At 33.8% G+C, this 17,608-nt stretch overlaps 1 protein-coding gene across 1 annotated transcript; it reads left to right on the plus strand.

The window, feature by feature from the left end:
- Positions 1–1,154: 1,154 nt before the first annotated feature.
- Positions 1,155–16,629, plus strand: hells (helicase, lymphoid specific). Its single transcript, NM_001037101.1, is given in 23 exon segments — positions 1,155–1,361; positions 1,683–1,780; positions 1,863–1,966; positions 2,771–2,893; positions 5,359–5,412; positions 5,504–5,528; positions 5,642–5,700; positions 5,777–5,815; positions 6,066–6,290; positions 6,708–6,890; positions 7,017–7,160; positions 7,386–7,582; positions 7,729–7,825; positions 10,114–10,275; positions 10,413–10,564; positions 10,750–10,894; positions 10,989–11,072; positions 13,073–13,192; positions 13,296–13,412; positions 13,634–13,793; positions 15,748–15,844; positions 15,965–16,041; positions 16,127–16,629. Coding segments are annotated over 23 exon segments (2,562 nt in total). The 5' UTR covers positions 1,155–1,353; the 3' UTR covers positions 16,219–16,629.
- The last annotated feature ends 979 nt before the right edge of the window (positions 16,630–17,608 follow it).

Here is a 17,608-nt window from a genome sequence, read left to right on the forward strand (position 1 = left end):
GACAGCACGTGGCCAACTATTCTGCATATCTTCTCAGTTCGACAAACAGGTTTGAGTTTTCCACTTTCAGTTGAGTTAATTTTCCAACCCAACATTTTGTGTAACGTTATCAGAAACTAGAATTAACTTAGCTACAGTTAATCGTTCAATTGAAGTCACTATGCTTCTTATGTATCATATTAAGTTCTTTAAAATATAGACCAGACTAACTGATTGAAAATTGTAATTTCACGGTTACAAAAGCCACAGCGATAGAAAAGGTAGTGGCATACTTACCTCATATTGGAGAATATATATATATATATATATATATATATATATATATATATATATATATATATATATATATATATATATATTTATATATATATATATATATATATATATATATATATATATATATATATATATAAAATAGCAATAATACATTTTGTTTCTGACAAATATGGTAAAACGCAGAAAGTTCTGTTAAGATTAATTGTGTGTAAGGTTATGGGTAGGCCTATAGGAAAATACCGTCAGTGTAAAATAACGTTAGACTGTAAGAGATAAACACATTCTAAAATATACTCACTTTTCTCGGGAAAATATTGAATCTCCTGAGTGATTACCACTATAACCACATTTAATTGGCATAAATAAGGTATACGTTTAGTTATTTAATGCATAAAAGAATAAAACGTGTCTTTGAGGGTGTTTGGGCGTGTGCGAGGGACAGATGAAAGAAAAGATCTTGTAGCCCTCCTCATATTGCACTGAATGAACTCTACTTTCGCGGGAAATATCAACTAGATTGTTTGCATACGTACAGCAGTTAGGGGATTGAAATTACTAAGTCTTTAAATCTTAGATTTATTCGCTTGCGTATTTTACGATTAAAATCACTTAGCGATCTTATAAGTGATAAATATGTTGTACGAAATCACATTTTTCAATAGCATTGAAAATAGCGACTCTTTAAACGACTTCTGTTGGACATGCACCCCTACAAATATAAGCTGTGATGGTTTAGTCCACAGTGGCGCGAAACGTCTTTGCACGTTTCACGTTACACACGCGAGGTGGTGTATCTACCGGCTGTGTGACGGAAATTCAGCTGCTTTTAATAGAGTGCTTTTATAAATCTATATTTTGCAAAACCGGGTGAAGTTAAAGTACATTAATGCATTAATTTGCATTGCGTTCTGCTGTTACGAAACGGTCCCGCGCTTTTGTTGTGTAAGGCTTTGTTGTATGTTAGCTAATCGGGTCATTAGTGAGACATTCTTGCTTTACACACTGGACTGCATTGCACATATTTGGTAAGGTTCGAGAGATTTAATTCAGCACCCAGCTACCCTTATAGCAGCTGAAATGAGTGGGTAAGTGCATTTACTGTGCATACAGTATGATTTTGAGGTAAAGTTGGTTTTATATTCGCACTTTCGTTCATTTAGCTGTCTCTATATGGTCAGAATTAGCATGCAAGTTATGACTTCAAACATTAGCACTATCTAACTGACTGTAAACAATGCTGTACTTTGATAGTCATTGGCTGCTTATATCATTTCCTTATTTAGAAGGAAAGAGAATATCTTATTTAGAAGGAAGGAGAATATCTGAATTTAAAACCAACTTTACCACCTATCAGTATGATGCGTTGACAGAGATGTGTTTCTGATGGTTTAACATTCATGTTGCAGGATTGTCAAAGAAGAGACTCGTAGTATTTCTCCCCACTGCCCCAAACCTAACGAATCTGAAGAGCCTGAAGGCACTACAATTGAGGAGACCACAATGGGTGGGTAAAACACATGGTAAATCTTTATAAGATAGTGTCAAACGTGTCTGTGCTGCATTTAACTTTATCCTACATATTACAGAAAAAAGCAAGCATGAAGAGATGGTCATTACCAAAGAGATGGAGGAAGAAGAAAAGAATCTAGAAGAGGAGGGAGAGAAAAAAGAAAGAGAAATGATGGAGGAGGTAAATTGTTCAACAATAGTTTTTTTTTTAAATATTAATGTGGTTGCTGTTCTACATTCCCATATTTAAAATAACATGATAAATATCTTCATTGAGGTAAAGTTGGTTTTATATTTACACATATGGACTTTCTCCTTAATATAATTTCAGGAAAGTTTCCTTTGTTAATTCTAAATAGTAAAATCATATTAGCAGCCAATGACTATCAAAGTAAAGTCAAATAAATTGTGCTAATGTTGTTTTGAAGTCACACTTGCATATGATTTCAGACCAAATATTCAAAGTAGCATGGTAAACAATGATAGGGGTAAAGTTGATTTTATATTTGCACATTTGCTCATTTAGAAGTCTTTATATTGTTTACCATGTTACTTTGAATATTCGATCGAAATTAGCATGCAAGAATGTCTTCAAAACAACATTAACACTATCTTATTGACTGTGAACAATGTTGTGCTTTGATGATCACTGGCTGCTTGTATGATTTTCCTATTTAGAGTTTGCAAAGAATACTTTTCTGAAATTATTTTATTAAGGAAAATGTCTGAATATCTGAATATAAAATCATCTTTACCTCTATTAAAGGTTTTTGGAGCAAATCACAAGATGTCACTGAAGGAATGTGTGAATATAAAACCAACTTTACCTCAATAATATCTTCTTCTGCATAACTGTGAAACCCTCATGTTTGTTCCACTATTCAGTATTTTCATTATTTAGGTTATTCAGTATAAATAAATGTATCAGACACTATTATTCACTGTATAATAAAAGTCTATATTATGCTGCATGTTGTTTTAACAGGCCAGACAATCCAGGGGGAACGATTCTCAAGAAATGCGGTTCAAAAGACTTCAGCACCTTTTGGAGAAAAGCAACATTTACTCAAAGTTTCTTCTTACAAAGATGGAGCAGCAGCAGCAAGAGGTATGTATTGTGTTCAGTACACAGGAAAGAGCTGAAACTGGCAGGTTTACCATTTCCGCAAATAAATCTTGCTTGAGTGTTTAACTGAAATGCATTGTAAACTGGTGAAGGGGCACAGATGCAGATGTTTGCGATAAAGGGAGCTGTGAAGGAGCCAATCAAATGCAACCGTTGCTCTGCACCACCTGCCCTATTGTGTCGCATTACAGAGTGTACAGTGTCTTTTAATCACAGGCCCGTTAGGATCAGAATAAAGCCTTTGTTTATTTTTAATTTTACACTGATAATGAAAACATCTGAGAAATCCACTGCACTAGAACACTTATGATTGTCAAGTATTTTTAAGTTTATAATAAGCAGAGAGATGCAACATGCTCATGTCAACCGTGTTATTGCCGAGCAATTCCATGCAAATGTCAACCATGCCATGTAAAAAAGGATAAAACCGTTTCTACATTTTGTGTAAGCAAGCATTTTGCAGTACTTTTAAAAACACTTAAAAATGTCTGTTAATGTTTTCAAACTATTATATTTAATTTACCAAAGTTGCACAAGTGAAATCTGTCCATTACAAAGAGATTTCTTCCTCAAAACAGAGATTTTTTTCCTCATAAATGCAAAAATGTCAAATAAAGTCAATAATTTTTGTTCTATAGAGGCAACTTTCATCTATTTGTGCAGTTTAATTCACAGAATTTCTACAAAGTGTGTTGTAGGGCTGGGCAATTCATTGAAAAATAATCTAAATCGACATTCAGAACCTATAATCGATCTAGTCTTTCCAACTCAATTTTTCCAATTACTTTCCTTGAGTTGGGAAAATGTGACCACACTCTGTTAAGACTGATTTATACTTCTGTGTCGAGTGTACGGGTATGGTCCGGCGCAGCCTTCGCGTGGTCTTATACCTGAGCATCTCTCAAAAAATTTAACTACACATTGCACGTTTGCATTACATTACATTAGACGGCATATTTTCCATTACAATAAAATAATTTACATTAAAATATTTGTTGACAGAACATTCAATAAATGCACTGTTAAATATTATTTTTAAAATACAGGTATTTTATTTAGAAGAGATGTTGCTTATTTTCTACTTTTAATATGAAAAACAATAACAATAATAATTTAGTTTTTCACTTTTTTATACTAAAGAGTGACTGTTTTAAGCAATTTGTTTTAATTTTAGTTGTTCAAAGTTGAAGTAAATAGTCATAAATAGTAGATGCTGTAGGGTGTGTTTCCTTCTATTGTTTTAGAATCAACTAATGCACCCTTTAGTCAAAAATCACTCTCTTGTAAAATATGAGTATATTTACTTTACAAAACTTATCAGTGAACTATGAGGAAAAAAAATAGATAAAATAATCGTTTATTAATCGCAATCAAGTTAAAATGTTGAATAAATCGAGTTTTTGATTTTAGGCTAAATCGCCCAGCCCTAGTATGTTGTACAATGTAAACCTGCTAACTTTTTTGGTCACATCTATGACGCATGTTTATTTTCCTCATTTAAAATCTAAAACATGTTTAAAGATTATATTTTTCTAAACTCATAATTCTGTGGTTTAGTTGTTTTAGAGAATATAAACGGATGTTTCAATATAATGTTAATGTATACTCTTTATGTGAATTTATGTTTTGAATTTTTACTGCAAATGTCACATCTGCAACGTTGGAATTGCTCTGTTATAATAATTGTACATGCGTTTGTTAGGAATGCTCTGATCAGGATTTTTGCAGCTGATACCAAGTACCAATTTCTTGTCATGGTGATCAACCGTTACCTAGTACCAATTCTGATGCTTCAAGCTTTATAATGAATAAAGCACATTTTCCCTCCAAGTATGATACTTAAGTGGAGATCTTGCCTTACCTAAGATAATAAATTTAAAATGTTGCATATCTTATTACCATTTAGTGTGGTCAGAAGCAGTTTTTTTTAGAAAATAATAGATAAAACAGAAACAAAAAATAATTGGTAATTTAGAAACATTGCAAATGATGGAAAAATAATTCAACATGTCTCAATCAAGTTTGAAATGCATATTTGATGCACACCTATAAATCAATTACTTCTTTACTAAAAGGAAATAGGTCCAGAACCTACGGCTTATTGCAATAAATATATTACTAAAAGTTATATTATTAAATATTCAAGTTGAAAATAATTTAGTTTTTTTTTATTCCCTAATACTTCCAGCCAGGTTTTCATGAACTTGCAATATTGTTGAAAATACAGAACTTTCAATTGTGATTTTTCAAAAGAATTCAGTTCGTATGTGTCCTCTGCTTGTAAACTTGTAAACAAACATTTGTGATCAGTTCATGAGATTGTCGAGTATTGATCTAGTCATGAAATGTGATTATCGGCCAATGCCGATCAATCGGAGCATCCCTAGTATTTGTGCATGTTTGTGTTTGACTAAGAAACTAAACTAACATCATATTTCCAACAATAGGAAAAACTTAAAAAGGAGAGACTGGAAAAGAAAGCTGCTGTTCTGAAGCAAAAGGTAATGTTCTATCATGGTTTGTCACACATTGTTGCTCGTATTAAAAGGGTAGATAAAGTGACTGATTGAATTTTAATTTTCTCTCCCACAGGGCAGTGATAAAAAGACTGTAAAAGGTAAGCTTCAGAAGACGCATTTCAGTATGGGGTGTAAATTATGATTCTGTATATGTATGGATGCGATGTTTAAAAAGTAGTCAATAATACTGATCTATTTCTTACATGTTAAGTTGAGAGAAAGAAGCGTGGAAGGGAAGATTACAAAATTGCAGATGTGATGACAAAAGAGGTGAGCATCTATTTTTAGCTTGCTTTAAATTGACGTGTCATTGCTATATTACTAATGTGTATACTTTTATTTTAAGGAAATTATGTCAAAAGCCAAAAAGCCCAAAATGGAAGAGGTAAAGTTTGATTTATTTTTTGCCTTTTCATACATTTAAAATTTATATTTTGAGAGAATTTTAATTGGATGAGCATCATTTGAACTTGTTGTAAACTGTTTAAACACCCTTGTGTGCGCATTCTGTATTGATGACAAGGAGCTTGCCTATCTTACCAGCTGTCTAGCCGTTACACTACATGACTCGGTAATGCAATGTTTGCTGTACATTGGTGTCATTGTTCTCAAGTGTTGTTTTTCTTCTCCTGAAGGAGGCTCAAGCATCAGTAAAACTAGAGGCTGAGGATATAGAGAAGCTAAGTGACACAAACTCTGATATTAAAGGTCGACTCTCTGAGACTTTAAGGGAGAACAGCAAGCAGATGCTGGATCCAGAAAGAACGGTGAATGGTCAACCTGTGCCAGCACAGCAGCCCCAACTGTTTACTGGGGGTGTGATGAGGTGGTACCAGGTGGAAGGCATAGAGTGGCTCAGGGTAAGTGCATGCTCTCTGAAAACTCAAAACAGTTTTGATTGAGTAGATGACCTGCAGAGGGCAGTAGAGTTGTTTTTTTAGTGTCTCCATTGAAGTTTAATGTGCATTTTTATTATATGAATGATTTGGAAGTCTTCAACTCTGCTTCTAGAGACCCACTATACAATAGATTTTAGCTCCAACCCTAATGGCGCACGCACCAAAAGCAGCTGTACAAGCTCTTGAGGTCAATTTGAAAATACACAGGTGCTGAAGCAGATTGGAAATAAACTTTGCAATACAGTGGGTTCCCAGGAGCAGGTTTGAATACCTCTGCTTCATGTTTATTTCTAACTAAACTCCTTTAACTTCACTCATACTTGCAAGTCACACGAAAAAGATGTTCTAGTTTCCTTATTCACTACTCTTGTCTGTTAGATGCTGTGGGAGAATGGCATCAACGGCATCCTGGCTGATGAGATGGGTCTTGGAAAAACCATCCAGTGCATCGCACATATTGCAATGATGGTTGAGAAAAAGGTCCTTGGGCCTTTCCTAGTGGTGGCTCCTTTGTCCACTCTTCCAAACTGGATTTCAGAATTCAAGCGTTTCACTCCAGAGGTATTGAACAGTAACTGTAGCTCTTCTCATTTAAATCGATGCTTTAAGATGTCAACAGCTAACAGTTTGAAAGGTTTCATCTATCTCACGTTTGTTCTTTTTTTTTTTTTTTTTTTTTTTTTTAAGGTGTCTGTCCTGCTGTATCATGGACCTCAAAAAGAGAGGTTGGACCTGGTAAAAAAGATCCGTCAGCACCAGGGATCCCTCAGAATGTGCCCTGTTGTTGTTACGTCCTTTGAAATAGCCATGAGAGACCGGAAGTTTCTTCAGGTAAACGGAGACAGCCTTTTATCTGGTACAGAAACTAATCTGTTATTAATTGTCAACTGGTTTCATAGACTACTTGTATTGGTCATGGTTGGATGGTTATTAATTTTAAGGTCTCCTAAATAAAAACATAGGTTTATTTTTTAATTGAAAAAGTACGATTATCCTTTTACCAACTCCTTTTTTTTGGCAGACTAGGTTTTATTGTTCTCATGTTTGTCTTCTCAGCGTTTCCACTGGAACTATCTGATTGTGGATGAGGGTCACAGGATTAAAAACTTGAACTGTCGTCTGGTGCAAGAACTGAAGATGCTGCCGACTGACAACAAACTCCTCCTGACAGGAACCCCCCTCCAGAATAACCTGTCTGAGCTGTGGTCACTCCTCAATTTCCTCCTTCCTGATGTGTTTGATGACCTGAAGAGGTACGAACTAAGAAGAGAAATGCAAAGGGAACTCGGGATATTGTTGTCCACCATTCTGATTCTTTTTAGGAGTGAAACATTTTCTTGATTTAAGATTGAGAGTTTTAATACACCAGATTAAACATTTGATAATTATTTCCCCTCAGTTTTGAATCCTGGTTTGACATCAGCACCATCACTTCAGATGCTGAAAATATTGTGGCTAACGAGCGAGAGCAGAATATTCTTCACATGCTTCATCAGGTATCTTCACGTTAAGATTTTTTTTTTTTTTAATTCTCTATAATTTCCTCTAAACCTTATAGTTTACAGCTAGAGTATTTAGTATTATTGAATGTACCAACAATTTAACATCGTTTACACATTCTCCCTTTTTTCTAAACCTTTTTGAGTTTTGTTTTTTCTCCTGAACACAAAAGAACATATTTTTTAAAGTGTTAAAAATTGACTTTTATAAAAATATCCTACTATGGATTACGGCTGCAACTAACAATTTTTTTAATAATTGATTAAACTTTCGATAATTTTTTTTGAATAATCAATGAATCGGCTAAAAAAAAACATTAATTTCCAACCGTTTATTCAAAAAAGCTCATCCCTGAGCTGTTATAATAATAATAATAATAATAATAATAATAAAATTAAAAACTAAGTAGTTTTGTCCTGTTTTTAATTCTAATATCGAAATATTTTTAAATTAAGATATATCCTAGACACATGAAATAGCATAAGAAATTGTCTTGTTTTCTGAAAAAAAAAACATCTTAAAATTAAGTGATTGTTTGCTTAAAACAAGTTAAATTATTTGCAAATTGGGTAAGAAAAATATTTATAATGAAATATAATCTTAAACAAAAGTTTTACCAGTTCACTTAAACGCACACCAAAATTTATCCCGACACGGCTACAGCTTCTTATTAATTCAAAACATTTATTCATTGTTGTTGTTTTTAATAGCGGGTTATAATCGCACCACAATGCATTAAAAGGTAAGTGAATTATAACAGCATGAACTTTTCTGTTACCGTAAGTTAGTAGGGCTGTGCGCTATTCGTTTAACACTTTAAGGTGATGTGCTGACTAACTGACTGACTGACTTATTGACAGGTGCGCAATGCGTGAGGCCAGCAAACACGACATAACTTTCAGTTAAGATGAACACAGTTTCATAATTATACTTTATTTATGAATAAAGGTCTGTGATTCTGCATACAATGACTTTACTGGTATCTTGCTTGAGTTTATTGCTGTTTCACTTTTCTCCAGGACGCATTAATACTGATTTGTAGATCTATTGGAAACATTCATAAATATTCCTAGCAAATCTAATAAATGTTGGAGACATACTCGCAACAAAAACGCACTAAATCGCCAATCAGCAGTATTTATATGAGAGCACTGGTAAATCTGCGATTGAGCAGCATGTTTGAGGGCATGCAAGAAGTTTTGTGCACGAACAGAGGAAATCAGCGCGCAAGCAGAGATTGGCATGCTCGTATTAACATTACATAAATGCGATCCCGTGTAATGCGGCGCTCGCCACATTTCTCCAAATGTCATTTAAATAACGCCATAGGTATTTGGTAGATTTGTGTAAGACATGCCGCCACAGCTGGAAAAAAATCTCAGAGGAAACACTGCACACAGGATTCAAGTAAGTGGCTGGTGAACTTAGAGAAGAGTAGATTCAACTTTATAGTTACTTTCACTATGTGTAATGTGTATCTAATATCAATAAAACACATCGAAAATTTTTATTTGAATGGATTGTTAGACTTTCTTGTGTGTTTTACAAACTCTAAATGTTTAAAATGTTAAAAACCATACATTTGGCATTAGGCAGTTAAAACGCTGCATAATTGTGATATGACACATCTTTCTCAGCGAGGTTAAGTTGGTTTTTTTTTTTGGGGGAAAAAAAAAATAATAAAACGAAAAAAGAAGCACTTTTCCGGTGGTTCCTTACTGAGATCTCTGATCAGTGCGAGCTTTCTCTGGCTCCGCACCAGATACCGCGCCAAAGCTCAGTTTGAAATTTTTATTTATTTGCCACTCTAAAGGTAAATGAGCTAACACTAACTTGTCATGCTTGTCAAGCTGGATAACGAGTAAAACATCAGCACCAGTTACTTTACGGTCCTCACTTCAATTGGAACCAAAGTAGGACCCTGCTGTTAAACTTCTTTCCTCATCCCTGTCTGTGAGGCGCCGAACTCTGTATCAGTGCACGAGAGAGACCGTGTTCGCTCCGCACCGATCTCGTCCCCATGTCACGCGACACAAAAAATCAATAATGAAATTCGTTGCCAACGTTTTTAATAATCGATTTTTAGCAATTTAATCGATTCGTTGTTGCAGCCCTACTATGGATGTCAGTGGCTCCTCATTCCCACCAACAAAATTAAACTTGTAAAGGTTTGGAAGCACTTGAGACGGAGCAAATTGTCACTATTGGATAAAATCTATATTTAAGTGTACTTACAATTATAATCATTGCTTATTAAAATAATGCCATTTGTTAATGTTTTCAGATCCTCACGCCCTTCCTTCTGAGAAGATTAAAATCAGATGTCACACTGGAGGTTCCACCTAAGAAAGAGATTGTTGTGTATGCACCCCTAACCAACAAACAAGAGGCTTTTTACATGGCCATTGTTAACAAGACTATTGCCAAACTGCTGGGTCAGGAGAAGGTGAGTGTCAATGGGTGTTAAGAGTAATGTTAAGAGGATAATGCACAATAAAGGTATTGCTAGACGACGATTTACTCTACATGCCATAACAAGTAATTATTGTTTGTTTGATTCATAATGCCTTATATAACTACAAGGATGAATCGGCGCCTGCTCCCCTAACACCCAGTGGCCGACCAAAACGCAGGAGCAGGAAGGTGGTGAACTATACTGAGCCAAACACTGACTCTATGAAAGACCTTGAGAACTACCTAGAGAAGGTTCAGCAGGAGTTGGACAGTCAGGCAAGGTCTGCCTCCTGTTTTTGTTTTACCTCTGGCAGGGTTTTTATTCAGTTATCACTGTATGCTATTGCGATTCATTTATTTTTTTTCTTCAGAAATTCTGTTTTTGTCATGAATAGTCAATTATATGGCAATTGCAAGTTTTAACTCTGCATTAAAGTTCTTGACATGATGGTTACTTTCTCTTTAGCTCTACTCCTGTGGTGAATGTGTTTATGCCAGTTGATGCTCAAGTCAACTTGAAACTGCAGAACATCCTGATGCTGCTGAAGAGATGTTGCAATCATGCGTACCTCATAGAGTATCCTCTGGACCCCACAACTGGAGACTTTAAGGTATCTTGCAGAGAATTTTACATACTTTTTTTTACATTTGAAATGATCACATCTACATTGAAATGATAACACTGGCAGTAATCTTCTGTTACAGATTGATGAACAGTTAGTGGAAGCCTCAGGGAAATTTCTTATTCTGGACAGAATGCTTCCTGAACTGAAAAAAAGAGGACACAAGGTAAAGGTCACAACAATTCCTCATACATACATGCATGCATTTTAATGATTAACAACTGTATCAGTTAGTGTCAAACTCCATTGTGGTTGTAAGCTAATCATGTGCACATTTAATTGCCTTTTATAAAGTTTTTTTCTGAATGATACATTGCATACTCAATGATCCACTCAATGCAGCATGTTTTGTTTCTGAAGTTAACAAAAATTGTAGGCTTTATATTATTGTTTACAAAAGTGTCAAATTCCTTCAGAAATCATTCTAATATGCTGATCAAAAGACAGATTTCATTTTTAATCCATACTTGCTGATTAAATGTGCTAGTTATTCAAGTCATGGTAATTTTTGCCTTGTTTAATACACAAATAACACTTTTTAAAAAAGTATGCTTCAATAAACAACTGCTGATTAACTATGCATGTGCTCGACAGCTGTGTTGTCCACTTTTTTAACTTTTTTCAGATTTTGAATGTAATTAGGGATGCTCATTTGGGTTAATTTTGCCAGCCAACAACCACAGCTTGTTAACCGAATGTTAATGGTTAATTCATCAGATACTCATAAATATTGAAATATTATTTAATAAAAATAAATAAATGGATGTCTATTCACATTAAATACTGCATTTTAAAATACTGATTTATTTTAACATCTTCACGCAACTGCAGTGTTTCCTACAGCATAGAAAAAAACCAATAAAAAGAATAAAATAAATAGGCCTATTCTAGATATTTTTCACTTAAAGGACAAATTTAGATTAGAAAACAAAAACACTGAATCCTTTTTAAGAACCAGCATATAGTGTTTGTCCTGTATGTATTTTTTTTTCTTCTGCAGGCCTATGCATTTAATTAGTGCACCGCTCTAATTCTTATATCACGAGCCTCTGTCAACATTTTTAATATTAGTCATTAAAGATTGTCTTGAGCATCAGATTTTACCTTCGAGCTTCTTTGATTTTATTTCCTCTCACTCAATTGTGTGCGCGCTGCATGTGATAAAAGACTATGACGAGGCTCTTATGTTTGTTTTTTTTTTTTTTTTTTTTTTTTGTAAAATATAGGCTACTATAACATATAATTTTGTTGTTTAGCATCAACTCGTCTGTCAAACAGTGACCAGCGATATCCTTTTTCCATTTTAATTCTTTGAAAAAATACATCTGTATGAGTGTGTGGTTGCACATGTTACTGTCCTGCGAGTTAAGATGTTGCACATGTAGGGTCCGTTCACACAGAACATGTCTTTCCGTTCCAAAAACACAAGGCGCACCGCACTGCCTCTTTCTTTATTTATTTATTTATTTATATATATATATATATATATATATATATATATATATATATATATATATATATATATATATATATATATATATATATATATATATATATATATACACATACACATACACATATACAAACACACACACGCACGCACAAGTCATTACGAAATTACTGATTCAGCTGCGTATTGTGTGCGAGTGTTGCTGTCGATTTTGCTATAATTGTAATATTTAATAATATTGTGATATTCAAGATTTGTAAAGTCACAGCTCTGGATAACTTGGAGGAGAGACTAGTGTACTAACGTAACACACTTTTTCTGCTCGGGGTTGATTTTTTATTTTTTTTTTCAACTGTGAGCACAGCGCGCAATGGCAAAAATGCAAGGTGTGCAGGGTGCATTAGCAGCATGCAAAACAAAACTTGCGGACGTTAGTAAACCATTCAAAAAATGCTCTTCTTAATGCAAAGAGCATGTTTACTATGATCCACACCTTATGCAGCCAAATATTAAAAATATATAGAATAATCTTTTTTTTTTAAGCCATTTAACTAATAATATTCAGTTAAAAACGCACCCTTTCAGTTAAAACGGTTATTTTGAGCATGCTTAAATGCAATAACGTGCATGTTTTATAAAGCTACTTTAGAACAATTATTGTGAAAAGTGATGTACAAACTTGATTTGTTTAATAGCATACATGTTTTTGAAAATAGGTGCTGATTTTTAGCCAGATGACCTCCATATTGGATATTCTGATGGATTACTGTTATCTCAGGGGTTACGAATACAGCAGACTGGATGGGTCAATGAGTTACGCTGACCGTGATGAGAATGTAAGTAGTGTTTTGTTGTTTAACAGAAGTTGCAATTACAGTATAGTTAGTGTCAGTTATTTTAAATGTGTTATTTTTACCTTTTTTTCCTTTTTCTTTGCAGATGAAGAAGTTTTCTTCAGATCCAGAGGTGTTTCTTTTTCTCCTGAGCACTCGAGCTGGTGGCCTTGGAATCAACCTGACATCTGCTGACACGGTCATCATATTTGACAGTGATTGGGTAATTGTAGATGTTCACAAGCACTTTCTTGATTTATATATATATATATATATATATATATATATATATATATATATATATATATATATATATATATATATATATATATATATATATATATATATATATATATATATATATATATATAGATAGATTTATTTTTTTGTGAGTGGAAAGCCTCTAACTAGCTTTTTTTTTTTCTCTCTCTCTTTTATCTTCAGAATCCTCAGGCAGATTTGCAGGCACAGGATCGCTGTCACCGTATTGGGCAAACAAAGCCTGTGGTGGTCTACCGTCTCATTACGGCCAACACCATTGATGAGAAGATTCTGGAGAGAGCTTCTGCCAAGAGAAAGCTAGAAAAGATGGTCATTCACAAAAGTATGCAGCAACTGCTAAAAAAAAGCATTTACTGCACCCTTTAAAAAAACTGATTTCAGCAGTTATCAGCATCTTAAGTATTATAACGAAATACAATATATTTTCAACATTTATTAAACTACTCTTTTTCATAAGGATGTAACGGATCCCTGTGACCCCTGATAAATAAAGAACTAGGCTGAAGATGAATGAATGAAAGTTGCATTCGAACTAACTAGGGTTGTAACTAATCACGGTTTATCTGATTTGTACGGATCACAACCCACAGTTCGGAACGCACGTGATGCACAGATTAATTTCTTTTTTTGAACTTGTAGGTTAATCCAACATTTATAACAGTTGCAGAGAGATCGCCTCCCGCAACATTCAAATAAAGTGTATGAAAGCATTTTGGCTTCCCTGTAAAATATAATGATGACGGAAAGTTGCAGTGGGACCTAAATGCTTCCTTAGGTTATTAATTAAAGGTGTTTTCTGTCACTGTTTGTTTAGCCTACATTAATGCATTCAGTGTAAAGCTGCACAATTAAACATTTAAAAGGTCGTGATCTCAATTCAAACCCACACAACATAAACAAGAAATGATAACGATGTGCATATATTAATCCTTCGAAGCGCTGCATCCAAATATATGTTTGATCGAGAGGGATTCAGTTTTACACTTTTTCAGTTAGTTACTAACAAACAAATAAATAACAGAAGTACAGGAAAATAGTTTATAGTTCAGATATAAACACTGATGTTTATGGTAAAGATTAAAAATTACCATTTAATGGAACTTGACGCTGGTGTTGTAGCAATTACATTAACCAATAGGTGGCGACAAACAACCATTAAAATGATGTCACTGAATAGAATTTCAAAAATGATCCACCTATGATGAAACGTGACGTTTTAAGTCTGAATAGTTGAATCATTAATTGAAAATAAATATGATATGTTGTACAACATGTTAGATTTCTATATTTAGCATTATCAGCAACAGTGGCAGAGATCATTTTTGGTGTTGAATATTTTTCTCTTTTTTTTTTTTCAGCTGTTTCTTTTTTTCATTAAAATGACAGGTTCTAAGTTCTGTTTGTTAAAACCAATGGTTTTTGCAGTAATATTTTTGCATAAATAGAAAGCAATTGACATTTTTCGTCTTTTTCTTTTGCTGTTCAAAAAAATAATCAGATCCGTGACTCAAACTGTAGTGTGATTCGAACCGTGAGATTTGTGATCTGTTACATCACTAATATTTCAGCTTTGCAACACATTACAAAAAGCTAGTTAATGCTAATGCAGGGATGTTTCTAATGCACTTTCTGACATCATTCTCTTCTCATTATTTTTGAAAACTTAATAAACTCAGATTTTTGCCATTTAAGAAAAATATTTGTGGTACTCTCCCATTCTCTGCTCATAAGTAGGCCCACACAGGAAACTGTGCGTGCAGAATTCTGCAGATTTTTAGCCCATCGTTAAATCTGCTTATTCACAATGTGTGTAAATCTATATTTATTCAGTTTATTTACAGTTTACTTCTTTATTTACAGTTTATTTATTTCAATTAATTACAGTAATATTGTCTAATGTGAAAATGTTCATCTGATTTATGTACAATGCAGTTTGTACAGTAATATTTTCTTAGATCTATTATATGAGAGACTTGCTTTGTTTACCAAATAAAGTGAATCTAATTGGATTTGCATTTTAAACATTAAAAGTTAAAATAATTTTTATTTTTCACATATTAAGGTTTTAGTTATGATACTCAAAATAATTCTGCTGAAATCCACAGATTTTTAACAAAATCCTCAGCAGATATAGCAAAAAACGTCCGCAGATTCCGTTTGGCCCTACTCATAAGTAAACTTGCCTATCTTGAAACCTGGAAATGTAAGAGCTCCATTTGTTGTTGTTGTGTTTTTATTATCTGTTGATGTTTTGCATCTTATGTTTGTCTTTTTAGACAAGTTTAAAGGCTCTAAAGCAGAACTAAAACAAAGCAAGAGCTGCTTGGATGTTGATGAGCTTGTAGAACTACTGAAGTCCAGAGACTACGACGGGTACAGTTATTTATTCTTTGATATATTTCTGCAGTGTTGTAATCCAGAGTATGGTGTTTTTCTGCACTGTAAATTGTGTCACTGTACAGACGGTCCTGACGCAACTGTAAATTATTGCAGGGCAGTGAAAGGCACTAAAGGAAAGGTCATCAGCGACAAAGATCTGCAGATCTTGCTGGACCGCAGTGATTTAATGGGTAAGTGTATCGATGTCATTAAGATAGCAATATCCGTGTGTATTATGCACTGCATAGTGTTTAATGTTGTAATCTCCTTTTTCAGATCAAGCCAAGAAGCGTGGTAAACAGGAGAAAGATGGGGTGTTTAAAGTTATTGAGGCCAAGGATGACAATGGTGAGATCAGTCTGTCCTGAAAGCGTTAACGCTTGCCTTTAGGTCAAAGTTGAGTTATTACCACTGAAGAAGGGTTAACACTGCTTGATCAGTTTTGGCAAAGTCCACTGCCTGAATACTGAAAGATTAAGACCTTCTCCATTTTAGACAATTGTCAAGCACTGCTGCTTTTAGTCAGTTCATCCTTGGTTTGAGTTTATTTTTTTAGCAGTTTTAATATTTCTCATGCCAACTTTTCTGGGAGGAATTAGCACTAAAACACATTCCCACACTTTGGCCTCTTTGTAAATACTGTTGTATATGTCATGTGTAGTTGACTGGACAGGATTCACACATGTAAACTGCTTCTAAGCACCTTGACCTAGAATACTGTAGAGCAAATATATCGTTTTGTTTTTCATGTTTTCAAAATAAATATTTTGTATTCTGCCATTTTGGGGTTTTTTTTGTATTCTGCCTTTTTTTGTATTTCTTTTTGCGTTTACTGTTGAATGTTACAGGAATTGATGTGCTGTATAACATGTAGAAAGAAAAAAAACATTTCCAATTATAGATAATAGTCTGATTTTATAGGGCAGGTGAAGGCTGCAGCTTAATTAACTAACATCAGTTGGTAATCCTTAATTGGACAATGGAACTCATATGGTTACTTCATTAACACTGATTAGTTCAAAAGGCTTTAATAATCCCCAATAGGACCCCTAGGGGTCTGCTCTTCATACTTTGCTTAAATGATCTAAGATGATTAAACAGATTCTGGCTCTTTTAATCTTGGTTACTGATCTCTGGCTAAACTGGTTCTTCAAACAAGTTCATGAATCAGATTAAAATATTTTAAGGAACTGATCTGAGATTGCTGCGGGTCTTCTGAAGGACAGATCTATCGATCCTTGAAATTATGATCAGCACAGCAGCATGATGACATCATCTGATTAATATTCAATCATATTTAACACCATTTATGACACATAACATTTGTCATAAATGGTGTTAAATAGCTAGAGTAAGATACGCAATAACTTTCCACGTTTGTTGTGGGCTGCAGGCTTTACACTTTCATGTGGTGAGAGTATTTAGCAATTTATTTACTTTTACAGTTAAGAGCAGATTTTCTTTATTATAGTAGGCCCATTCAAGTATCTTAATAAATGGCAGTTTATATAATTTTGCATCAAAAAAAGCATTTTGATATTGGTAAAAACTTTTGCGAAGCATCAATTCACCGACATGTTAGCTGTCAAAACATGTGTGTGACTGCATGAATTATTACTTTAAAAAAATAAAATGTATATGTGTGTGTGTGTGTGTGTATATATATATATATATATTGGCCATGTCTATTATTACACAAACAGCTACAACCTTAAAATAGTACACTTTTGTATCTAAAAAGTTAATGTTCTCTTTGAA

The sequence above is a fragment of the Danio rerio genome, chromosome 13 (assembly GCF_049306965.1).
Source record: "Danio rerio strain Tuebingen ecotype United States chromosome 13, GRCz12tu, whole genome shotgun sequence".
NCBI classification, from domain to species: domain Eukaryota; kingdom Metazoa; phylum Chordata; class Actinopteri; order Cypriniformes; family Danionidae; genus Danio; species Danio rerio.